At 35.6% G+C, this 27,936-nt stretch overlaps 1 protein-coding gene across 1 annotated transcript in view; it reads left to right on the top strand.

Annotated features, from left to right (window-relative positions):
- The window catches only part of SLC41A2 (solute carrier family 41 (magnesium transporter), member 2), a 152,674-nt gene that overhangs the window by 44,297 nt on the left and 80,441 nt on the right, over positions 1 to 27,936 (top strand). The window contains exons 3-5 of the mRNA XM_012644691.1: positions 2,654 to 3,375; positions 13,989 to 14,096; positions 27,267 to 27,338. Of these exons, the coding sequence (XP_012500145.1) occupies positions 2,821 to 3,375; positions 13,989 to 14,096; positions 27,267 to 27,338 (735 nt within the window). The 5' untranslated portion in view covers positions 2,654 to 2,820. The remainder of the gene's footprint in view (positions 1 to 2,653; positions 3,376 to 13,988; positions 14,097 to 27,266; positions 27,339 to 27,936) is intronic.

Below are 27,936 nucleotides of genomic sequence, written 5' to 3'. Positions count from 1 at the left end.
CAAAAAGAGTGAGACTCTGCCTCAAAAAAAAAAAAAAAAAAAAAAAAAAAAATGGGGAAAGATGCTGGGCAAACAACAAATATCAGTCCACCATATGTTTATGTTCTTTAAGCATGGGTTAATATTTCACCCAACTGGCCAATCTGATATGTACAGTTATGCAGATTCTGTACTGCATGGGGATGTTTGGCTGAGGAGGCAGAGTGGGGGCTGAAATCCAGCCCAAAGCTCCACTTACGGAGCTTCCTTTTCCCAGAAGGCACTTAGTTTTTAAATTTACACAGATTTATGTGGTCTCCGTATACAGTGGTCCTGGTTGAGTATCCATCTCTCCATCTAACTTGAATAGCTTATCCTAAAGTAAGAATATTAGGAGCAAAAGTATGAGCTAAGTTTGTGTGTCTGGCTCCCACTGGCCAACTCAGTGTGGAATATGTGCTTAGCCATGTCCTACAAATATTCTGAGAGAGATGACAGGTTTGGGGAAATTCCCCTTTTTTTCTTTACTTCCTCTCCATTTTTCCACTTAGTGTTGCTAGTTAGTCAAACTTTCAAAGCACACATTTTGAGCTTTCTGAACTTTAGAAAGTGGCTGAATGGTGAAACTGTCATTCTTCTTTCTTGTTTACTTACATTTCTCTGCATTTCCATTTTGATCAACCTGATAATTCTGCTTCAGGAGGAGGAAGTTGCCCATCACTGGTCCTTCAGTAGAATAGCCCTGTATTATAGTTTAATCCCTTTGGGGTTTGTTTTGTATTTTATTTGATTAAAGATCTTTTTGAGGTGATGAAATGCTCACTATTTTTAAAAAGGTGAATGAGTTGAAGGAACAGAAACCTACACGATCTAACTCATGTGAGGCTGCAGGGAATCTCGTAAGTTCCAGAGGTATATATAGCTGACCCTCTCTTTACCTAGAAGGCTCTCAGGCAGCTAATCTGGCCTTCTCTTTTTGGGACTACTTGTTTGTTTTCATCTCTGCTTCACTCTGGCCATTGGTTCCATTCATCTGATTTCCTTTAAACACCAGCTTTTTCTGTGTACCTATTAGCCTGTGAGTGGCAAAAATGGCAGCTAGTACTTAATCTACTCATTGGATTCTCAGTGCAAATCCACAGGAAGTCTGCAGCACAATCACCTGGAGAAGTTTAAAAAAAAGATTTATGGCCTCAAACATAGATATTCTAGGTCAGTAGGTCTGGGGTCCTGGAATCTGTATTTTGAAAATGTTCCTCAGCAGGAATTCCCAGGCCCCTCCATAATCACGAGAGGGAGGAAAAGAACGTGAGGGAGTGATGAAATGGCTGAGCCAGGCCCTAGCACCCGCTTGTCTCCTACATAGCCCTTCTCTTTCTCCTTTTGTCACTACTTGCTATTGATCTTCCTATCCAGAGAGGAGATGGATCTGCAAAGGCATTGAAAACAAATACTGAAGAATATAATAGTTTTCATTAAAAGCAGAAGGACTGGCAACAACAATTCTTAGTCTAGCTTGGTAGGTAGGCAGTCCAACTAGACAGTGGGGCCATCATCAATCCCTTATCAAATCAATACCAATTGTTTTTATCTTGGATGCTCTTAGAGGTATAAGACGAGCCTGGGTGTTCCTGAGAAACACCTTGTCCTTTAGACCCATTGTGATAGATACTAATAGATAGCTTTGAAAGCCTCTCCAGCTATGGCGGCAGTTGTCCAAATAGTCAGGGTCTCTACCTGGACAGGTGGTGTATAACTTTGTAGCTTCAGTGCCCGTCACTCTCTGACTAGCTACAGCATGCTTTTGTGTCTCTTAGTTCAGAATCTTTAGAGAGAATCTAGTCACTGGCCAGCCACTTGGGGGTGTCCTCTGGGATTATGGGACAGACAGAGCAGACTTTGAGAACTGTGAATGGACAGAGCAGGGCATTCAGTAAGTGCATTACGAGATTTCTTGTGGTTGGCTTGCAAAGTGGAGGATTAAGTGAATATCTATAATCTCTCTTTAGTTTGGTTATTTCCTAGATAACAGAAGGATTGATTCCTAAATCAATTATAATGAATTTTTTATGTCAGAACTATAAATATGACTCCAACCTCATTTTATTAATATATTTGAAATAAATGCCCTGTACAGTATTCAGGATACCTACCAAGTATGTTTGCAGTAAACGTCATCATTGTCTCTTCATATTTTAGTAACAAAATGTATATTAAGTTGCAAATAAAGTAATATGGTTTATTATGTAATGTTTAAAGTACAATGCCATGTACTTTACCTTTTGTTGTATACTGACATACGCAAAAGGTTGTAGCAATTTGATTCTGAGTCCTCTATATAGTAATAGAAGCTGTTACTTAATAAATTTGTCCACTGTAGAACTTTAGAGGCAGTTGAAGACCTTACATGGGTATTGATTACATAAAGTATGCAAAAATAAGAAACACTTTTAACCAAGATTGAGCACAAAAAAGCTCAATCAATCAAGATTGAGTTCTGTATTTGCGTACACAAAGCAGTTGAATGGCACAAAACAATGTGTTTTAAGCCCACAAGGTATAGTATCAGTACCTTACGGTTGGTTTAAGAACATGTGTTTTATACCTTTATGAGAATTTAAGTATCAACAGAGTTCAACTGATTTTTAAAAATTATTTTATTTTATTTTTCCAGATCTGATCCCTCTGTGGAACTTCCAAACATCTTTTATTAGTGGAAATATTTTCTACACAATGAAGTCAACAACTTAATTTAAACCAGCATCTGTGTGGTTCTGATTCATCTGCTTTGGTTCGTGAAGTTTGAGATCCGAGGAGTACAGGGTCTTTTGCGATGACAATATGACTAATAGTAAAGGAAGATCTATTACTAATAAACCAAGTGGTGGTCTAAGTAGTGGAAGAGGTTTTGTAGATTGGACTTTAAATTTAAATACAATTCAATCTGACAAGTTTTTAAACTTGCTGTTGAGTATGGTTCCAGTAATTTATCAGAAAAACCAGGAAGACAGGCACAAAAAAGTAAACGGCATTTGGCAAGATGGATTATCAACTGCAGCACAGACTTTTAGTAATAGATCTGAGCAACACATGGAATATCACAGTTTCTCAGAGCAGTCTTTTCATGGCAATAATGGGCACACAACATCAAGCTGTAGCCAAAGGTATGATGACTATGCCAACTATAATTACTGTGATGGAAGGGAGACTTCAGAAACTACTGCCATGTTACAAGCTGAAGATATATCTAGTGATGGTGATGAAGATGTTATTCTGGAAACACACCAAAAATTACCAAAGGAATCCAGTGGCATCATGGCATTGCAAATACTTGTGCCATTTTTGCTTGCTGGTTTTGGAACAGTTTCAGCTGGCATGGTTTTGGATGTAGTGCAGGTGGGTTTTCATCTTTGTTTAACTTCACTGTCTCTTTTGTTATTCCATTTCTGTTTAAAATGCTTTATGTAAGTTACTAATCTCAAACATTTACTTTAGATTTAATTTAATGAACAGATGCTGACTCTGGTAGAGAATCTGCTATTTCTAGGTGGGATTTTTTTCTTTTTTTTCCTTAGAAGTTCTAAAAGAATAATTATTCTGACCATAATGTAACTCTTCTCTACAGACCCCAAAATAGGTTGGTTAAAAGAAAAACCCAATAGATGTTATATTTAAATACTTCTTTATTTTTAAAATAAAAATTAACACAATACTCATTACAAATATGGATTTAAACAATAGAGTATTACATAAAAGATGAAGAGATTCCCTTATTTCTTATCTCCAAACCAAGCTCTCTTCCCCTCTAGAAATTACCATTGTTAAGAATTTGTTGTGCATATTTGCAGACTTTTTTCCTATGCTTACATATATACATATATAATGGTTTTTTTCAAAAATAAAAATGAAATGCTATTTTTTAGTGACTTATTTTCATTGTTTAATAATACATCTTGGACATTTTTCCAAACTGGTACACAAATGGAAAAATGGGGAAAAAATATACCAATACCATCCAAGTGTTCAGTATACATAATTAGTCACCAGAGAAATCCCCATTAAAACCACAATAAGACACCACTCCACATGTGCCAGAATTTCTTTAAAATTAAAAAGACTGCTGATTCCAATTTATAAATAAGAATATAGAGCAGTGAAGGCTTCCATACACTGCTAATTAGACTATAAATTGGTACAACCAACTTGGAAACCCATTTGACATCTATTAAATTTGAATATCTGCATATTATTCCTAAGACCTGGAAAATTCCATTTCTACATATATACCAAACAGAAATCTGTGCATGTGGATACCAAGAGTCTGGAAACACCACTCTTCCCAATGTCCATCAATAGTAGAATGGATAAATTGTGGTATAATATATTCATATAGTGGATTACTAATACAGCAATAAAAATAAATGAACTATAGTTTCTTGAAATTTATATAATGTTGAGAAAAAAAAGTCAGACACAAAGGAACATATACTCTATACTTCCATTGTCTAAAGTTTAAAAAGAATCAAGACCATACTGTGGTGTTTAGGGATGCATACTTATAAAGATGAGCAAGGAGGTGTTTATCATAAAACCAGACTAGTGATTACCTTTGGTGATAGGGAAAAAGGGTAGCAATTGGAAGGAGGCACAAGGAAGGCTGACAAGTAGCACTGGCTACTTTGGAAAATTCTTGGGCAGTATCTTCTAAAAGTAAACATATATGTCCCATATAATCCAGCAATTCTACTCCTAGATACATACCTAATGGAAATATGTCCATAAGTTCACCAAAAGACATGTATAAGAATGTTCATAGCAGCACTATTTGTTAATAGCCATAAAGGAAACTTCCCCAAATGCCCATTGAGAGTAGAATGGATAAATATGTTCACACGGTGGAATTCCTTATATCCTTTTAGTTTGTTTTTCAAAGAGAAAGAGAGCAATCTTCCTGCCTTCAATTTAGAAAATTCAAGGGGAGAACTCTTCAGTTGGTTTGTTCTCGGTCACATGCCAGCCCCTTGGAGCAGTCAGTGTAACTAGGGAGATGAGGTACTATGCTTAGCCCAGTTTGAATTATGTTTCTATCCCTGGGGGGAGATGGGCCCCCAGATCAGCACTTTCACTAGAACCACACAGAATAAGAATTCAACTGCTTCTCAAAGGAGAGGGAATGGATATATGGAATTGTTGTTACAAGGATACAACAGATTGTTACAAGGAAATGGAGATGGAAAAGTGTGCAGAAGAGACAACACTATTGTCTCTAGAGTAGTGACTCCCCATATACAGGGCTTGGCCTCTCTGTGGGCTTTCTGTTTATCTGAGTTAGTCGTTCTCAAAGCATGCTTCCTGAACTGGTAGCATCAGCTTCATCTGGGAACTTGTTAGATAAACAAATTCTCAGGCCTGCTGAATCTGAAACCCTTGGGGTGGGCCACAGTACAAGCACTCCATGTGATTTTGATGCATGCTGAAGTTTGAGAACCACTGATCTAAACTAATCCAAGTTCCCTTCCTACTAGTAAGTGGGGTAGGGTAGGGTATTAAGCTGTAGAGTCTTTGGTCCTACCTATGTAGGGCCCAGTTCAGAAAAAACAGCTTAATGCCTTATACAGCAGACATTCAATAATTCCTTGTTAAATGAATGAATGCAATAAAATGAAATCTACCTCTGTTACAAGGATTCCTAAATTTTGATAATCAAACTTACAACTTTAAAGTATAGAATGTTATAATTGGAAATATCTTTAGAAATCATAGTCCAAGTTTCTCGTCGTTTCTTCCCTAATTAAAAATAAGCAAAGAGTTTTAAATGATTTTGCTAAGACTATATAGCTGGTACATGGCAGAGCCCATCTTGTGGATAAATTTTATTTATATATAACATGCTGTGTGCATATCTTAGATGGTCCATAGACATAATCTCTGATAAGATTCTATAAAGTGAAGTTTTAGCCACCCATCCATCTAAAGGAAAGTGAACTGATCCTATATCTTTGGAACTTCTAGTAATTCTTAGGCAAATTTATATTTATCATTAGGATATTATTAAAACCTGATGTCTACAAAACCCTAAGATCTGCTGTATTTTATTAAGACAATATTGTTGCAATACTAAAAAATATTCCTTTGAAATAAACCATGGTATAGCTCTCAAGTATTCTTTATCTTATTACTATATTGCTAATGCAGAGTGTATGTATATTTCAGAATTCAGATGGAATGATGCACAATACCTGAGTTGTATATCTAACCCTGGAACTTTGAATAGGGCTTTTTTCCTGTTGGGAAAGTAAAGAGGTTGGAGAGGAAAGGGATGCTTGCTTTGAAGTTTGTGGAAAAAAATACCAGTGTTCGAAAAGTGCAAAGAGAAGACGGTAGTTTCAATGTTAGAGTAAATTTTGTCACCAGTTTCTCCATTCACAATGCTAGGATGGCTTCACCGTGTTTGTCCCTATTTATAAAGTAGAGCTATTGTTTTAGAGTTTGTATTAAAGATAAAATGCCTCTCCTAACATACCTGTGACCCCAGGAATACATTAGCAATTCCTCTGATGTAATGGTTCTGTTTTTCATTTAAAAAGTAATACATAGACTTCTACTTCTGGGAAGCTGTAGTAGATGTACTTTTACCTATCTCTCCCATTAAGTACAACTAAAGCCCTGGAAACTTTATATAATAGAAACATGAGAAAACTCTTAAAGGTGGAAAGAAGAAAGCAGATCAGCTAGGGACCTCGGGACCCAGGGCACAACACAGTGAAGTTCCCTGCATTTTCTTTTTGCTTCATATATCCCAGATTTGGAGTCAAAGATGCTGGTAACCCAAAAATGATAACAGGTACAAAAAAAAAGCAACAAAAGCTTTCTCTTTCTAGCCAAAGGACCAGGTAAGGGGCATCTTAGCAGGACAAAAAAACTCTCAGACAGTAACTGTTCTACTCTAGCCAAACACTCAGAAAAAAACTGGCCTCACCCATACCTGCAGTAGCAAAGGCCTGAAGGGAAGCTTAGACTTCCACCTCATAAGGCTGTAATGAGGTGCCTCAACACTTCAGCCAGGGTGGTGTCAGAAGAGGACAAGTACGGTGCCCAGACTTTCATCCCTGTCAGCTGACAGAGTCCCCAGTCAAACTGAAAGGAGAAATAGAAAAATCCATAAAGTTGGAGATTTCAACACCCCTCTCTCAATAATTAATAGAACAACTAGACAGAAAATCAGCAAGGGTATAGGAGAACTCAACCACGCCATCAATCAACAGGATGACATTTATAAAACATCCCCCACACAAACAGCAGAATATGCATGCTATTCAAGGGCTCATGAAACATAAACCAAGAGGGACTATATCCTGAGCCATAAAACAAACCTCAACAAATTTACATATTGAAATCATTCAGAGTGTCTTCTCTGACCACAGTGGATTCAAACAAAAAGATGACAGGAAAATCTCCAGCACTTGGAAGTGAAACAAAATACTTTTAAATAATCTATGGGTGAAAGAGAATGTCTCAAGAAAAATAAAAAATAAAACAAAACATTGAATGGAATGACAATCAAAATTTGTGAGTCACAGGTAAAACAGTATGAGGAAAGAAATTTATAGAACTAAATGCATACATTTAGAATGAGGAAAAATCTCAGATCAATAAACTTAGCTCCCATCTCAGAAATTTAGAAAAAGTTGAGCAAAATAAACTCAAAGCAAGCAGAGGAAGGAAATAAAGGTAACAGCAAAAATCAATGAAGTTGAAAACAGGAGAGCAATAGAGAAAAATCAATGAAAGTTTTTTTTAAAAAAATCAGTAAAACTTAAAAATTTGAAGCAAGACTGACAAAAAAAAAAAGATATAAGTTGTCAATATTGGGAATGAAATGGAATACTAATTCAGATCCTGCAGACATCAAAAGGATAATAAAAGAGTACTACAAACAACTCTACACACATCCATTTTAAAACTTAAAATGGAACTGGACACAGTGGCTCACACTTGTAATCCCAGCAACTTGAGAGGCTAAGGTGAGAGGATCTCTTGAGCCCAGGATTACAAGGCTGCACTGAGCTAGGCTCATGCCACTGCACTCCAGCCTGGGCTATTTAAAAACAAAACAAAAATAAAATGGAACCCTGCAAAAAATATAACTACCCCAATTCACCCAAAATGAAATAAATAATTTAAATACCTGTACACCTACTCAGGAAATTGAATTCATAATCTTAAAACTCCCTCCAAAAGAAGTCTTCAGGTCCAGATAGTTTCACCTGAAAATTGTACCAAACGTATAAAGCAGAATTAACACCAATTCTATATAATCTCTTCTGGAAAAATAGAATGGGAAGTAACACTTCGCAATTCATTTTAAGAAGCTAGTATTACCCTGATACCAAAACCAAAGACAATGCAATAAAAGAAAACTACAGACCAAACTGCATCTCTCCTGAATATAGATGGCAAAATCCTTAACAAAACAGTAACAAATAGAATTTGGCAATATATGAAATAAAAAAAAAATGAATTATATACCATGACCAAGTGGGGTTTATTCTAGGGATGCAAGTCTGGTTCAATATTTGAAAATCAACATAATCTACCATATTAACAAGCTAAAGAAAAAAGATCACATGATTATATCAACTGACGCAGAAAAAGCATTTGACAAAATTCAATATCCATTCATGACAAAAACTCTCAGAGAAATAGGAATAGAGTAGAACTTACTGAACATTGTAGTTGGTGGTGAAATACTGAATGCTTTTTCCCTAAGATCAGGTATAAGGCAAGAATGTCCACACTCATCACTTTATTCAACATAATGCAATAAGGCAAGAAAAGGAAGTAAAAAATGTATAGATTGGAAAGGAAGAAATAAAATTGTTTCTTTTTGCAGACAACATGGTTGCTTAGAAAATCCCAATGAATCTACAAAAACACAAAAAACAAAACAAAACCCTCTAAGAACTGATAAATGAGTTCATCAGGGTTTTAGGATACACAATACACATACAAAAACCAATTCTATTTATATGTACTAGCAATGAATATATGGATATCGAAAATAAAGATACGATACCATTTAGAGTCACTCAAAAAATAAAGACCTAGATATAAACATGTGCAAGACTTTTATGCTGAAAAACTACAAAACGAAGTAATCAAAGGAGATCTAACTAAATGGAGAGATATACCATATTTGTGGATTGGAAAACAACAGAATAAAGATATCAATTCTTTCCTAATTAAAATATAGGTTTAACAGAATTCCCTTTTAAATCCCAGAAAGCTTTGTTTGTAGATATAAATAAGATTATTCTAAGATTCATATGCAATGCAACAGCAAATAGAATAGTTTTAACAATTTCGAAAAAGCAAAGTAAAATGGGAGGGAATGGTGTTCTTGATTTCAAGATCTATTATATAGCTAAATAATCAAGACTGCATGGTATTGGAGGATGGATAGGCATATGGATCAATGCCACAGAATAGACAACCTAGAGATAGACCCACACAAATATATCCAACTGATTTTTGACAGAGGTGTCAAAGGAGAAAAAAGTCTCTCTCCTCCTGTATGCACCCTTACCCTGTTCCTTTCCCTAGAAATTATTGTTTCTAGTTTTTTCATATATCCTTCAATAGATTTTAAATGCATGTACGTGCATTTATATATGTATTTTCTAAAAAAAACAAAAACAACATTCCATAATGTTGCTCTTCACCTTGATCTTACTTTATCTTGGAGCTCCTTCTATATAGGCACACACAGATTTACCAAATTCTTCTCCAGCTATATAATGTACTACTGTAAGGATATATCATAGCTAATCTATCAAGTTACCTAATGAAGAGGATTTTAGTAGCCTCAAATCTTTTGCTGTTATGAACAATTATGAAGTAAACCCATTATTTGTTGTGTATTTGAACTCACGTGCAAGTTTATTTGTAGGTCAGATTCCTAGCAGTAAAATTCTGAGTCAAAATTATGGGGTATTTTACATTTGCTAGATATTGTCAAATTCCCCCAAAGAAGTTTAACCTTTACATTCTCACCAACAGAGTAATAGAGTGGTGATAGACCTAAATAGAGTATTTCCTTATACTCTTACGAACAGTTTATTTTCCAACTTTTTGATCTTTACTGATCTCACAGATGAAAATGTATCACCCTTTATTTGCATTTCTGTAATTATGAGTGAGCTTGGTCATTTTGTCATATGTCTAAAAGTGAATGGGCTTATTTTTTCAAAGTAAGTTAAAATGACAGAATTTCTCCAGATAAAAAGATTTGGGGTTTGTATTCCTTTTTAATTGCATAACCTTCTTTTGCCAATTCAATGTATAAAAACATTTTATGTTATTTTTAAGTTAGAACTCTATAGATGTGTTCTTCAATGTACTTTGTTATTATTTTTTAAATTTTATTTTTGTGGATATTAAATAGATTTTTAAGTTTTGAGTCTAGCATATATATAAGCAATCTGACAATATGTTTGACATGTGGGTGTTTACCTCAGGCTCTGCATTACTGACAAAAGAACAAGATTCTTGTTCTCGAACAAGATGTAAGACAAGAAGTTGATTTACTTTAGGGAAGGTTTGTGAAAAGTTTAGCAATTCATAATAACCTATGTAGCCTCAGAGGACATATTGTATCGCGGTAAGATTTGTAAGTAAGTGAACGTTATTTTTGGCACTGGCTACCTCAGCATTCCCTCTCTGGACTTTTTATGCATTATGTCCTTCTGACAGGAAAATTAACTGATAATGCATCTTAGTATTATAGCTAATAAACACTTCATTATTTTATGCAGACATGGTCCTGAGCAGAAGAAGCTTATGAGGTTAGTACAATTATGTCTGTATTTTAGATGAAGAAAGTAAAGCATTATTTTGCCCAAATGGCACAGAATTTGAGCCTAGGCAATGTGACTCCAGAGCCCTTCCCCCGACCACGGTGCTATGCTACTTCACACCGTTCCCATAGTTCCCACACTGTGTGTCGAGACACCCCAGGGGTGCTGCAAGATATTTTCAATTTTTGAGGGAAACACAACGACGTCTCCTGGATGTGCTACAGACTACTAGCTCAAAGAGGCTCAACATTTCAACACTAGGTCACACTCTATTTCTTTCGATGACATAGCTTTGCAAAACTGGCTTTTCAGCAGTGTTATGATTACAAAACAAGAGCGACACAAAAACTAATGTAAAACCAGAAAGGAAGGTAACAGTTTCCAATTCCTAAGTTTGAAAAGCTGTGCAATGCCCAACAGGTACATACATCACATTAGTAAATAATTGTGATCATATAAAAATGACATAAAATATTTTTTTCTTTCAATTTATTTGTATTATTTCTTCAAATGGCTACTAAATTGTTAGGAAACAGAAATACTTGTTAAGTTGTTTGGACCTAACTACTAAATAAATAGGACCATTAGGTATTTCTTTTGTTGTAGGGGTGCCGTGAAAACATTTCTGAGACGGTAGGTGTGCCATGACCTGAAAAGGTTTGGGAACATCTGCAAGCACACGTCTGCCAGTGTTGTGAAAAGAATGCAGAATTTTTTGGCATACGATAGGAAATCAATAATTAATAGCTCTTATTGTTTGTCATCATACTGATGCTAAGGTGTTAAGGATTACATAGTAATTCTCACATGAGTATTTGATTTGAATTGAACGTGGAAAGAATAACCAAAGGGAGTAACCCAAAGGAATACGTCCCAACAGGTCTAAAGTGTGATGGCATGTGATGCTCTCACACCACAATAATCAACACAGAAGACTTCTGTGACCCAGTGTGTGGGGGTTTTCCCCACACACCAGGCAAGTAATTGGGTCTGCAGCAGACACCAACTGGGTATCCTCCAATTCAGTTCTGACTACCTGGAGGTAGTGCCCGATCCCACAGATCCACAAGACTGCTCCCTTCTTTCAGACCCCGATGGCAAGTCTGGGCTTCCAGACCTTCTGACCGACCAACCAGCTTCAAGTTGGGTTTCGCACAACTCCCTCTTTGGATTTGATTAATCTGCTAGAGCAGCTCACAGAACCCAGGGAAACACGTTTACCAGTGTATTATAAAGGATATTACAGAGGATACAGATGGAGAGATTCATGGGGGGCGGGGCACAGAGCTTCCATGCCCTCCCTGTGCTCCCTTCCAGGAACCTCAAGTGTTCAGTCATCTGGAAGCTCCCTGAACCCAGTCCTTTTGGGTTTTTATGGAAGCTGCGTAGGCATGGTTGATTAAATCGTTGGCCATCGGTGATTAACATAACCTTCATCCTCTCTCCTTCCCAGAGGTTGGGGGTTGAGGAGCTGAAAGTCCCAACCCTCTAATCATGCTTGGTCTTTCTGGTGACCAGACCTTATCCTGAAGCTACCTAGGGGCTGCCAGCTGTCTTTCAAGCACAAGCATACAAAAATATATCACTTTAGTGATATATTTAGTCTAAGAATTTTAGATGTATGCCAGCAAACAGAGTCAAAGACTAAATATATATGTCACGATATCACAGTAGGTGTCTTAAAATGATGACCTAGGTAAAATGTATTCTGAATTATGTCTGGGATCTGATAAAAATAATACCTATCTCATAGGTTCGTTGTGAAGATTAAATGAGTAAGCCTAAACAGTGCCTGAAACATAGCAGAGCAATCAGTGAATGTTAGATATTATTAATATCTGTTGTTCACCATCATGATCATCATCATCACCAGTACCATCTCTGAAGGATACATATTTCACTAGCACACCAGAATCATTGGCCCATAATATAACATGGACAAAATTGTTTGCTTGTTTTTAAGACTAAAAATCTAGGGTGCTATTGGAACACGAGTGCTTTTTTTAGGCCCATCCTTAATTGGGTCCTGGAGAGATTTCCCTTGACAATTCCTTGAACCAGGATTTTACAGAAGACTGATCTGATAAACATTTCCTGAACTCTCTTTAGGCCCCAGTTGTATACCTATTTGGAGCAGCCTCTAGGGAAACTTTCGGAACAAATTGAATTTTTCTTCCATTTATCTGATGAAGTTTTACTTTTCTTGCCTGTCTTGATATTAGTGATAAGCCATGTATTCTTGATGCTTTTTGGCATAAAATTAATATGCCTGGTCCATAAAGTCTCTTACTGGGACAATCACCTTTTAATAGCGTTTGTGAAAATCACTTTGTGTTGTTAAGATATTTGTACAGTCTTTTCAGTTTAGAAAGCACATTATCTGTTGTTTTCATTTTCATGGTATTTCTCTGAGGGGTAGACAAGGTGGATAGTATCTTCATTGCATGGATGAAGAATTGAGATCAGAAAGATACGTGACGTATCCAGGATCACACAGCCAGGTTATGACAGATCAATACCTAGAAGCACAAATCTTATTTCCAATGTAATGCTCTTTTATGGTCCTGTGTTCTACAGCCTCTCTGCTCATGCCCTAAAATAGCGATAAGAACATACGACTAATCAGAACTCCTGAGGTCAACTCTAGGTCCCATCTATTGACCTTGGGAAAATAATTTAACCTCTGTGAATCTTTATTTCTTCATTTGTGAAATTAGATAATAATAGTATTATAATTTTCCTGTGGGGTTGTTGTGATTAGTTGGAAGCAAGATTCAAATCCAGATTATCTCATTCCAGAGTTTGCTCTTAACCACTAACTGTATAATTCTTGCCATCATAAAGGGATGAAGTAAAATTTAAGAGTATCAGGGTTGTCTTAAAAGTATCAGGGTTGTGTAAAAGCTAGATGTAGAATGGGATGTAGGGACTGTATCAGCTGTCATTCCCAACTCTAACTGAATTTTCTAAAGTAACTCAAAGCTTCCAAGCTCAGGAGAATGGAGTTAAGCTAAGTGCTCATCGATAAATGACCTGTGTAGTCATTCAAAATGTAGATGCAAGGAAAAAAAGCTGTGGTTTTTTGAAATGTCTTTGTTCTAAAGTGTTTTTTAAAGAGTGTCTGAAGATTCTTTTTTTCTTCCCCCCTTACAGCACTGGGAGGTGTTCAAAAAAGTTACAGAAGTTTTCATTTTAGTTCCTGCACTTCTTGGTCTCAAAGGGAACTTGGAAATGACATTGGCATCCAGATTATCTACTGCAGTAAGTTTTTTCCTACAGTGTATGTATTACCTATACTGTTTCTCTGTGTTAAAGAGAACCTGTACCAGGAAAAGATTTTTTTTCTATATATCCAGTAAGTTTCTAAATTTCAGGGGCTATGCTGAGTAGTTATGCCTGGCATCATACCCCGAAGAATCTCAGGGTTGTCTAATCTGAAAATTATAGACCCTTTCTTATCCCGAGAAGTAGTACACTTGCCTTCTTTGATGCCAGGAAATTCTAGCAATTATCATCAGTGCTTAAGACATGGGGTAAGTCAGATATTGTGATTCTTTATGGTTCAATGGTTGGTTGATTGGTATTTAAACATTTTTTGATTGTAAACATAATACATGCTTATTGTAAAAACTTCTGAAAAATAAAAAAGTATAAAGAAAAAAATCTTAAACTACCCCTAATTCTCTACTTGGACACAATCACTATTAATATTTTATATAGAGATCCTTCTATACCTACATATACCTTCTATACATTCTATACTATACATAGGTATATCATAATGTAAATACATACTGTATATTCTAAAAAAGAAGAACTGGAATCCTATATGTTCTCTTTTACAATCTGTGATGGTCCTTTAAAAGTACATCATGATCATCTTTCCATATCAATAAATGTAGATCCATGTCATTATTGTTATTGGCTGTGTACTTTTCTGTTGCATTGCTCTACCGCAGTTTACTCCATCATCCATTATCGGATATGTGAGGTCTTTCTAATGTTCTGCTATTACAAACAATATTTTGAGGAATATTCTAGTACATACATTTTCCCATTCTTATTTCTTTAGGGCAAATTCTAGGGTTGTAATTACTGTTCAGAAAAAAAAAATCTATACTTTTATGTCTTTAGCTACGTATTGCTAAATTGTCATTCAAAAAGGTTACAAATTTTTTAAAATACTGCCACTAGCAGGGCTCCAAGTTATTTTTTGGAAGCCCAAAAGTACATTGTTATCTTATTATAACATTTGTTTGGGGTTTACCACTGTGGAACCAAGTTATGGTCAAAACCACATAGCTAGTGAGGTTCACTTCAATGAGCCATCTGCCCACTGAATGTTAGCCAAAAATTAACGAAGTCATCAGATAATATTATCAATTGCAATATCTTTAGTATATAAAGTTTTTTGTTTAAAGAAGCTAGAGCAAATGAATCCATCTGTGAACAAGGAAAAAAAAATATTTGTGTGTCTAAAGGTAATTAAGAAGTGGAAGCTGAACAACTGTGCTGTTGGTGGGAATATTCTTCCCTCCTCCTTCCTAGTACCCCCTCCCCCCCTGCAACTGGGAATTTCCTAAAGTTTTTTGAGTAAATTCTTGGAAAGGAAATTCATTAAATAATGTTTTATTAACATTATTGGTTTGCTTAATTAAGGCTTCAATGGCTTCATGTGCCCTATGAAACTTTCTAAGCCTCTTCCTTACATAGTATATAAAAGATCATATAGCCATACTCTGCACAGGGCTATAATGAAATATCTGGTATTAGTAAGCTCTTATAATATGCCAGGTACTGTGCTGCTTCTAGGAATATCTTATAGCAACCCTATGAGATAAACACTACTATTCTAATTTTATCAGAGGAGGAACAGAGGTTTATAACAGTTGAGTAACTTTCCTGAGGATGCAGAGCTCTAGTACATAGTGGCATAAATCATATTCCAGAATATTCCATTTACCTGTACAAGATAACTGTGTCAGAGTTTATAAAACCAATAAATAACAGAAAAAACAAAAACCTAATAGCCTCCTCATCTACCGTATAAGATTGATCTGATAAGGTCTTAGCACCAATACACAATATTTTTGGTACTTAATATTTAACAATTTTTGATATTCATTATTTCAAAAATATTATTTACAGATATAATACTGTTGCTTTTCCCCATAGTTAACTGGTGAGCTATAGATGATGTCTGGGGGTATCCACTAACCACTTAGGTAGAGCCAAACCTCATAGAGTAGAATTACTTTGGTAAATTCACTTTAGTCTATAAATATAGCATGTGGTCTTTGTAATTATTGAATATTAAAAGGGCTGAAGGATAATAGAAGCTCTTTGGGCTGGAGCAGAAAAGTACAAGATCAACCTGTGAACCTGGGATACCTTGTAAAGTCAGAAAGTAAAGAAGTGCTAAAAAAGAAAAAAAAAAAACCCAAACGAAAAGACAGGGTGACATACTGGCCAGATCTGGGACAATTTGAGCCACACAATACATAATGATAATTATACATTATATATAACCCATGGAATAAAATAAGAATCTGTTAGTCTATAAATGAAAAAAAGGCAGGCAAGGTCTCTGCTGTAATGGAATTTACACAAATTCAGATATCAATAAGGGCAGTGGATGAAATAAATAAATCCAGGTAATGTGATGAGGGCTGATTCATGAGTGCTATTTTATATTATGTTGTTAGGGAAGACTTCTCTGTGGAGATGATGTATAAGCTGGAACCTGAATAATAAAAGCGAGTTAGTCATATTAAAATCTGAGAAAAGACCATTGTAGGTTACCATTGTATTTAATGAGTAATAATGTCAAATAATTATAAACATTTTAGATAGGTCTACTTTAACAGTTGTGCTTGGGGCAGGAATACAAATGGAAGCCCATATAACATGTCTACATAGTTTAAAATTATATAGTTTACAAACTTAAAAAAAACTCTCTTTCTACTTTGACAAATATATCCTTCTGAAGATCTGCAAGTCCAAGATCAAATGTAGAATTTTCGGACTTCTTGGGTTCTGTTTTGGAACATGATGTCGTGGAGAGAGACAGCCCCTGCTCTGAAGCCTGCCCCCTTCCCACTTTTGGCTCTTATGTACTACACTCTGAAAGACCTTACACATAACTCAGGCCCCATGTCCAAGCTGCATCTATACCCCCAACAAAAAGCCATGCTTTGGCACCCCTGGGGTTGGGCTGTAATTAATGGTGACATGGCTTGCCTTCAGGAATACTAACTTGAAGAAGCCCTGGAACTGGGCTCCAGGCCATTTGGGCAGGGAACTTTATGGTCCCAGGTATCTGGAGCATGGCCTAGAAGGGGATGAGGCACAGGCTTCAATTAGGCACACCCCTTGGGCCCTACCTAAGCCTCACCTTATGGGGTGGGGCATAGCTAAAGTAGGGCCAAAGCGGGGCCCTATAAGCTGTGGGTCTCAGAGCTGGGGCCTCACTTACCATGATATAGAGTACTATTTTTTTTTCTGAGACTGGGTCTCACCCTGTTGCCCAGGCTAGAGTGCAGTGGCATCATCATCCAAGCTCACTGCAACCTTGAACTCCTAAGTTTATGTGATCCTCTTGCCTCAGCCTTCTGAGTAGATGGGACTATAGGCACAGGCCACTAGAGCTGGCTAATTTTTCTAGTTTTTGTAGAGATGGGATCTTGCTATGTTGCTCAGGCTGGGATATAGAGTACTATTGATTCTAGATTCCAGGAGTGAAAACGTCTTTTAGACTAAGGAAAATTACATGACACAGAAGAGGTTTTGAAACTGCTTTGTGATATATGTAAGATATTAAAACAAAGATGGAAAAGCAGTTATATATTGAAAAGGTTGCTTGACCAAAAGAGCCTTAATATTGTACTCTGCAGGCAACAATACCAACATAACAGGACTTGCTAACAACAAGTGATTGTTTGCAGAGGAAGCAATTCTTTTACTGGAACCTCCAGAAGTAGCCAAATGGATGTATCTTGAAGCATACAAGTATTTTTTACATATATATATATATATATATATATCTACTATAAAAATCCTCTCATTCTACTCTTGAGAAAATACTAAAATTCGCATGGAGGCAATAATAGCTGACATATAGATGGAAATTTATTATTTCTTTTGTTATCTTGAAAGCCAGTTATACTGCTCCATTATCAAATTTTTAGATCCAAAGTTTAAGGATATATTTTTCAGCAAACATCTTTACCTCTAAACCTCTAAAGCACTCAAGCCAGCTCATTATATCACTCTGCAATCCTGCCTTGTACCTCCAGGCCCACCAAGAACTCTAAATGTCCTAAGTATTTACTGTTCTTAATCCCCAACATGACATTAAGTGAATTGGTTCTGTCATGTGAGTATAACTGATTGTTTCTCCTAAAAAAGACAGATGCTTGAGTTAAAAGAAAAAGGATATATTTTTCTCAAGTGATTATGTGAAGCAGTAAGTGCACTTAAAAATATAAAATAAAAAATATGAGTTAGGACAACAATCTTGAACCTATCTGAAAATATTTAGAAAGCATCAAAAGCATCATCATCATCAAACAGCACATTAAGTTTCAGTTTATGGAATTATTTTAATGAAATTATATCATTACTATCAACCAAATCTTCAAAGCTAGGAATTGGAGATAAATCTTTTACCAACTATTGTATGATAGGAAAGAAAGCCTAATAATTTGGTGATACCCTCATTCTCAGCAGTATTTAGACTGGAAAATCTAGCCAAAACCAATCTTGATTCTTTGATTCTCTAGTGACTTGTTTAAAAGTAAGGCTGGGTTCTGTGGCTCACACCTATAATCCTGGCACTTTGGTTGGCTGAAGTGGGAGGATCACTTGAGCTGAGGAGTTTGAAATCAGCCTGAGCAACATAGTGAGACCCCGTCTCTACAAAAAATAGAAAAATAAGCCAGGTGTGGTGGTATGCACCTGTAGTTCTAGCTACTTGGGAGGCTGAGCCAGGAGGATTGCTTGAGCCAAGGAATTTGAGGTTGCATTGAGCTATGGTAATGCCACTGCACTCTAGCCCAGGCAATAGAGCGAGACCTTGTCTCAAAAAAAAAAAAAAAAAAATATAAGCAGCTATATAGTATTACAGATATGAAGTATAGTAACCATAGGATCAATCCAACGGCTCTCAGTGCTAAGAAATTATTTCTTAAAAAATCTAATAATTAAATTATAAGTTGTTTAAAATTTTATTATTAAGTTTCATATTCTTGTATCTCAGTCGTTTGTTATAAAATGGTGACATTTGGTGTCAGCTGAATGTTGATTTCAACACTGAACCACTTGTTATCTAGCTGGAATGTGTGTCAAGTATACCTCTAGCTTTTATCTTTAAAAAAAAAAAACAAAAAACCCTTTATGTAGTCTTACTAAACTTTTGAGAATTAGTGAAATTATATGCATGTGTTCCATCTCCCACCTTTTCCCACTTGCATTATCTTACAAGAACTGGTGGATTGCCTAGGTAGGACTCAAGCCAAGAGGCTTTTTGGCAGGAAAAGAGAATAAAGAAGAGGTCTTGAAAAACAAAAGTGACAACATTTGAGGGAGAAGAAAGTTATTGGAATGGGAATTAAAAGGTGGCTTTCGTTTCACTTGTTGGAAAATGAACTTTGTTCTGATAAATATAGTCAAGCACACAAGCATTTAAGCAACTTGATGACTTTGCCAGGAAAAGTGAAATTTTGGCTAGCTTACCTCAAAGAAAATATTTCAAAAGCATTATTCTTGAGAATTATCCAGCATTTGTCTAAATTCAAATAATAGATTAAATATGACAGTCCATTTTGAAATAGGCTGTAGGGAATTAGGTTAAAAAAGAATATGAAGAATATGCTGCAAATGAAATTTGCTGTTTAATTTGATCATATGTTACCACTAAAACTGAATAAAGGTGAATTTAATCTTAATCTTTTTTTGACGTTAATTTGTCGCGGTGTCTATATTTTGTACTAGGTATTTTTTTTTTTTTTTTTTTTTTGTCTTTTTTCCAAGGGATTGGCCTTCGATGTACTAGGTGTTTTCTCAAATGTCTGTTTATATGTATTTGTCTGTTCATATTTAAGAGAGGGAAACTCCAAAGCTGATTAGAAGGTCAGAACCTGGGAGGAGCTTATCCACCATGGTCTCTACTGCAAGGTGATCTAACTGGGCCTTTCTCTGGGGAGGTAGGGATGCAGTTGCTGTCTTGCATAGGTCTAGAATTATGCCACTGATAAGATATTTCAGTCATAAACTGAAGGAAATAAAAAAGTGAGTCTTTGAGGCTATTCGAGATGGGAATGTCCCAGGCAATGCCAAGGGCCATAGGTAGGACTGTTGTTGATATGTTAGATCAATGGTTCTCAAAGTGTGGTCTTCTGATCAGCAGCATCAGCACCTTGTTATTAATGCAAATTCTCAGCCCCACTCCAAAGCTACTAAATCAGAAACTCTGGAGTTGTGGCTCAGCAATCTATAATTTAACAGGCTCTCCATGTTATTCTGATATACATTAAAGTTTGAAAACTACTGTGTTAGATGAACAGCATAGAGGCCAGTAGGGCTGGGACCAGGTGAGGGAGGGGAAAGTTTTTAGGGGATGATGTTAATGAACTAGCCATAATCTAGCCAGGGGCCAGATTATGTGGGACTTTATGGACCATTGTAAGGACTTTGGCTATTTTGTGAGATGAGAAACCATTGGAAGGTTTTGAACAGAGGAGTGATATGAGCTTTTGATATGATATTTTTTAACAGATTATTTTGACTGTGTTGAGACATGAGTATAGGGGGCCAAGGACTGAAGCAGGAAGACCAGTTGAGAGTCTGTTGCAATAAGATAGGCTAGAGATAATGTTGATTTGGATCACGATGGTAACAGTGGATGTAGTGAGAGATAGCTGGAGTCCCACTCTTCATCCAGTTACTGTCCAGACTATTGGTTCCATCTATGAAATTTCTCTTCCCTTTTTCTTTTATGCCCCACCTGCTACTACCTTAATTTAGTTGCCTATTATCTCTAATTGGAACTGCTATAGCAGATTCCTAACAGTATTCTCTGGTTCCAGGGAGAAGACTGAATGAGTGCAATTTTTTAAAAACTTAGACCCATCATTATTTGAAAGCTGGCTTTCTCATTTATGGACAAAAACATAATGCTTTAAAAATTTTTACAGTTTTCCTATGTAGTATTTATTTTCACTTGTAAAAGTAGGAATCAAAATCATTATAGCTATGGAAGACCAACCTAAGATTACTTTAATCGTTTTGCGCCATTGAAAGGTCCTTTCTCATTTGGGAGTCACTACTGCATATTATCTACACTGTCCAGTTTTTAACCAAAAATCACTAGATGTGGAAAGAGACTGACTCAAGAAAATTATGATTAATATTCAGATAATGGGCTGGATATGGTGGCTCCCACCTGTAATCCCAGCACTTTGGGAGGCCAAAGTGGGAGGATTGCTTGAACCTAGTCTGGGTGACAGAACAACACCCTGTCTCTAAAAAAAAAAATTCAGTGACTCCAAGTGGGCCCAGATACTGAATTGAACAAAGTCTTTTAAAACAAACAGTATAAGTATGTTCGAAGTACTAGAGCAAACTATGTTCAAAGAATTAAACACATATATCTTAATGAGTGAACAGATAGGGAGCCTTAAAAGAGAGCTAGTAACTATTAAAAAAGAATCAAATGTAAATTCTAGAGCAAAAAGTATTGATTGAAATGAAAATTTTACTTGATGGGGTCAACATCAGATTAGTGATAGCATAAGAAAGAATTGTGAACTTGATAGATCAGTAGAAATTATCCAAATTGAAGAATCTAGAGGGGAAAAAAAAGATTGAAGGAATATAAATAGAGCCACAGATACCTACGGGACAGTATAATGATGTTAAACATACAGGTGATATATTGGTACACTAAGTATGGTAAAACATTAATGTTTGACAAAGCTAGGTAGTAGGAATATAAATGTTTGTTACTGTTTTAGCAGTTACTGCTATATGAAATTATCTTGCTCATTTTTAAAAAATTAACTTCAGTGAAATATAACTTACATGCAATAATATTATATACCCATATTAAGTGTATAGTTTGACGAGTTTTGACAAATATATTAAACTTTGCAACCACCACAACAAACATGATGTGGAACATTTCTCTTATCCCAAAAGATTCTCTCATGCTCCTTTGCTATCCATCCTATCACCATTCCTGACCCCAGGTAATCACTGATCTTTTAGTCACTTTAGGTTAGTTTTACTTTTTTAGGATTTCATATAAATAGTATCATGTAGTTTTTCTCATTGGTAATGTTAACTTTGATTATTTGAATGGCAGTGTTTTCAAAGTTCCTCCACTGTGAAGTTACATTGGTGACTCCTTTGTAAATTATTAAGTAATCTGTGGGAAGACACTCTGAGACTGTGGAACTATCCTGTTCCTTAACAAACTTTGGCCGCTTGTGTTACTATATATTGATGATTTTTGCCTGAATCCACTGTTAGTTTGGAGGTTGCCAAATGATTTTTTAATTCTGTTATTTCTTCTACATTTATTAGTTGGCGTTTTACTAAGGAAAAGCTTTCCCTGTCTATTTGTTGGTCTGTCTGTCCATCTATCCATCCTCAGTATGGACTCAGTGGATTCTTATTTTATCCAATGTATTATAATCTATTACTGCCATTATTTACTTTGATGCTCAAATTGTCTTAGATTTGGCCATTGAAGAGCCCTTTTAAACTGGTCCCTTTGTCCTTTGACAAGCCTCCATTATGTTTTGAGCACTTTGTTACTTTCTGGCACAAAATATTCTAGGCTAACCTTACACCTTTCCTGACCAAACCTGGAATCAGCCATTTCTCTAAGGAGCCTGGTTTCTTTTCGTGGAGAACAGTATTTAGAGATTTTATGCTTTTTAAGCTGAGTGGTTCCATACTGCTTTTATATTCCATGTTTCTCGTATTCTACCATTTTAACTGATATTTTAAAAAGACTTTAGGCATATTGATTTTATATAATACAGTTTAATATCATAACTACCCAAGAAATGCCATTTTAACTAATACTAGTATTATGTAGGAGTTTTTGCATATTTCTATGGTTTGATTTGTGGTCTTCATAAGAGGGGTCATGTAGTCAAGTCTTCATACTTTGGCAAGACTGCCAGTGTGTCCTTGTAGACAGATAAGACTCTTCCTGTTTTAGAACTATACAAGAGGAGATTTTACAGCCTCTAGGGAAAGTGTACCCATATTCAGTGCCTAACACTCAAGGATTTTATGCATATTTGTACTCACTTCTCTAGTTTTTTTCTAAAGGGAAATGAAATTAGTTATCTTTTTCTTAAAAGTTTTTTCCTCCTTTCCTCCCATTTTTTTGTTTTCCTTCTCCCTTTTCACTTTTTCATTCTTCCTCTTCTTCTCTTCCAAATGTTTAATACCTTATTATATACAAGCCACTCTTTAGCCAGTTTCCAGTTCCCAACATTTTTAAGGTAGTCTTAGTTTATATTACGGTTTTCATTTTAATATTCTCTGAATACAAAGTCATTTATGTTGTAGAACCCACATTTAGACAAAAAGCTGAGATTATTTCTTTTTTTTGGTTGCCAATTTTTAAATTAACCAATCGTGTTTTTGTTTGGTTTTTATTTAAAATTTAAAAATAAAGGCATTTATTATTTACAGTAGTTTTAGGTTAACAGCAAAACAGAGTGGAAAGTACAGAGTGTTCCCATGTACCCTCTGTCCTCACATGTGTATAACCTCCCTTGTTATCAACATCTTCCGCTGGAGTAGTATATTTGTTATGACTGATCAAGCTACCTTGATGTGTCATTATCACCCGAAGTCCATAGTTTACATTAGGGTTCACTCTTGGACAAATTTATAATGACATTTATACACCACTATAGTACCACACAGAGTAGTTTTACTGCCTTAAAAATCCTCTGTACTTCCTCTGTTCATGCCTGCCTTCCCCCTATCCCCTGGTAACCACTGATCTTTTTATTCTTTCCATAGTTTTGCCTTTTCTAGAATGTCATATAGTTGGAATTATACAGTATGTAACCTTTCCAGACAGGCTTCCTTCACTTAGTAGTATGCATGTAACTTTCCTCCATGTGTCTTCATGGCTTGATAGCTCATTTCTTTTTAGCGCTGAATTCCATTGTCCGGTCATACCACAGTTTTTTTATCTACTCACCTACTGAAGCACATCGTGGCTGCTTCTAAGTTTTGGCAGTTATGAATAAAGCTGCTATAAGTATCCATGTGCAGTTTTTACGTGGATGTAAGTTTTCAACTTCTTAGGGTAAATACCAAGGAGTGCAGTTGCTGGATCATTGTGGTGAGAGTACGCTCAGTCTGTAAGAAAATGCCAAACTGTCTTTCAAAGTGGCTGTACCATTTTGTATTACCACCGGTAATGAATGAGAGCTCCTGTTGCTCCACATCCTTTCTAGCATTTGGTGTTGTCAGTCTTCTGGATTTTGACCATTCTAATAGGCGTTAGTGTTATTTTATTGTTTTAATTTGCATTTCCCTGATGACATACGATGTGGAGCATCTTTCATATGCTTATTTGCCATTTGTATATCTTCTTTGGTGAGGTATCTGTTAAGGTCTTTGACCCATTTTTAATTGGATTATTTATTTTGTTATTATTGAATTTTAAGAGTTCTTTATGTATTTTAGATAGCAGTCTTTTATTAGATATGTCTTTTGCAAATATGTGTTCTTAAATAAAATGTCTGATTATACCAGTACTACATGTTCGGTGATGAAAATTTGAAAAAATTCACTAAAGAACAAAGAAGAAAATAGAAATCATCCATATACCCATCACCCAGAAATAACAATGGTTATTTTGGTTTTTTATATATACCTATTTTTTGGCACATATACTTAATACATTTATTTAAGATCAATACTTCAATGGGGACTTTCATTACTCTTGTTTCAAGTATTTATACATTAAATATTTTTTCTAGTATCAAGGAGTAACTACATTTGTAAATCAACAATTTCAAGGTTATCACAAATCACTTTTATATTCAGTTCCAATAAATATTAATTTCTGCTGATAACTCAAATGCCTCAATGTCAGATAAGTAACATATGTTTATGCAAAGGGAGGGTGTAGGGATTACAAAAACTAGAGTCTGCAGATTCCACCTAAAGGCATTCAAATTAAAAAATTTTAAAACCACCATGTTGGCCAAACATAACACATCTTAAGGTTCTGGCCACCTCTGCTCTCTTCTTTCCTAAAAAGCCAATATTTCAGCCCAAGGTGGAGGCAATGAAGTCAATTTCCTGTGTCCTGCCATACGTCTGCCTACACCTCAGTATACCATACCTATTTTGGGATAAATTTGGGACAGCATTTCTCTTTAGCATACTTTTTAACAAATCCTTACTTCTAAAAGTCTTTTCTTTGTAAAAAAAAAAAAGTTATTATTTATGAATATATTCTCCTTTCTATTTTTTATTCACACCCATACTTTGTTTTAATTTGCTATTGTTTTATCTGAGACTAAAAGGATTGCAGATTCAGAATCCTCTAGATCAGGAAGGAACTTAGCGTGATCTTCGGCATTTATAAAACAGATTAATTCAATAGTGCAAAGTTGTACTGTCAGTCTGGGTTTGGTCAGGAAAATAGTCATGGTATGTATTGTATCCATAAGGAATTTAATATAGGAATTGGGCTTACACAAAAGTGGGGAAAGTTGGAGAAGTGAAGATCTATGGTAGGAAAGACAGAGAAACAATCCAAAGCACTGGAGCAGAGGAAGAAAGCCATGTGTACGTTGCAGTGAAGAGGTCTGAACACCTTCCAAAAATAATGGCCTCTGCTTCACTTGCAACAACCAAATCTTAGGCAAGTCCTCTCACTAGCAGACTGTCACCTGAAGCTATAGGGAAGGGGATTTTGAGGAATGTAGCTCCATGCTTTAACAGGGACTAATGGTGATGGTACCTATTAATAGTAAATCTGGCACAGTTGTATACCTAATTCATAGCACCCATTCATTCTGTCACTCTTTCCTTTCTTGATCTTTTCCTAGACCCTAGTGTATACATGTCTACGTTGGTTCTATGACTCCAGCAACTCTGGAGTCTTTACATCTTGTACTTTTTTGTGGAATTATTTTAGATTGCTTCCTATAGCTAAAGACATTTTTCTAAGAATTATTTAAAAATAACACTAATTTTACTCATACCTATTTCTTTAACTTTAAACCTGAGGCAGGTTCACTCTTTAAACATTGCTTGTACCTTATTACTCACTTGAGCAAAGCCCCAGGTTATTAAAGCTACAAATATTAATGTCATCAATAATTTAGATTCCTAAGCTTAGTAAAGAAATGTATAAATAGTGACTGCATGAATAATTATTCTGATACAGTGAGAAGTATCAATATTTGCATTTGCTGAGACTAAAGTCCAGAGTGTGATTGCAGAATAGAATCTGTTTTCCAAACTGATAGAAGAAATGATGATGTAGCATTAACCTGCGGGCCCGAAGCCAGTGAGCTAACCTCTAGTCTGTCCATGGTTAAAACTACCCATAAGTAACAACCCTTGTGTACCTCCCTCTTTACCCATTCACCTATAGATTTTTTTTGAGATTTGAAAATCTTCCATGGCCAAGCAGATGATGAATAATTGAAATACAACCCAATATAGTATTTTTACTAATGATTGTTCATTGCTTTCCAAAAGAGTACATTAGAAAAACTTGGCAGATTTGGATATACATTTTTTGAATCCTAAGTGGTTGAGAAATATGATTTAGCTTATAGAGCAGTTCAGTTGTGTAAATAATATTATTTGGAGCATATTCTTCCATTTATCAGAAAGATGTATACAATTAAATAGTTGAGGAACACGATCAAAATTTATTTGTGAACTGAATGAATTTTATTGCTAACAGTTTTAGTCAAGACTCAAATATAAATAATGTACATATTAACAATTTATATCTTGATATTTTTGGTCAATAATTCTTCAAGTTAGATTAGTTTGATGATGTGGAATTAAATGCTAGCAGCTCAAAATTGTGTAATTATTTATATTGGGCCTCAGTACACAAAATTTGGCATGTTAGGATGATACCCGATGATGTTAGTTGTAAGATAACATCAGTAAGTAGGTGGATAATACTTACTGGTCCACTAGTTCTTGTAAAATAGTTAAGTAAACAAAAACATTTTTTTTCTAAACATCTCAGGCAAGCTGAATGTTAGACTCAAGACTAGTAGTGAATTCAGAATTATATTTAAAGTGCAATGTGAGCTTATCAGCTTTAGTAAAGATGTTAAGACTTCATGTGCTGTTTAAACAGAGCAGAAAGCATATAGATTATTCAGTGATACATGGAAATGTCTACTTTAACAGGTAAATATTGGGAAGATGGATTCACCCATTGAAAAGTGGAACCTAATAATTGGCAATTTGGCTTTAAAACAGGTAAGTGGTACACTTTTTTTTTTTTTTTAGCAGATACTGAATTTACAGATATTGGGTGTCACCAGTATGATAGGTATAATTTTAGTACTATGAGTCTGTCATTTAATTGTTTCAGGAAACACCAAAATGATAATTTAGTACCCTGAAAAAAACTAATGGAATAAATGAATACCCATGACCTCTGAAATCTATTCTTTCTCTAGAAACTGATTTTTTCTAAGTAGGAAAAATATATAACATACAAAATATGGGAAAAAGATACAAAATGTTTTCTATCATAAGTATATGATAGGCTGAGCGTGGTGGCTCATGCCTATAATCCTAGCACTCTGGGAGGCCAAGGCAGGAGAATCATTTGAGGTTAGGAGTTTGAGACCAGCCTGAGCAAGAGCAAGACCCTGTTTCTACAGAAAAATATTAACAGAAGAAATTAGCTGGGCATGGTGGTGCATGTGTCTGTAGTCCCAGCTACTCAGGAGGCTGAAGCAGGATGATCGCTTGAGCCCAGGAGGTGGAAGTTACAGTGAGCTACGATGAGCCACTGCACTCTAGCCAGGGCAACAGAGCAAGACTCTTGTCTCAAAAAAAAAAAAAAAAA

Source organism: Propithecus coquereli, unplaced genomic scaffold, assembly GCF_000956105.1.
Source record: "Propithecus coquereli isolate 6110/MARCELLA unplaced genomic scaffold, Pcoq_1.0 Scaffold218, whole genome shotgun sequence".
NCBI classification, from domain to species: Eukaryota; Metazoa; Chordata; class Mammalia; order Primates; family Indriidae; genus Propithecus; species Propithecus coquereli.
Note: the sequence above shows the minus strand (reverse complement) of the source record. Positions and strands in the feature narration are given on the sequence as shown.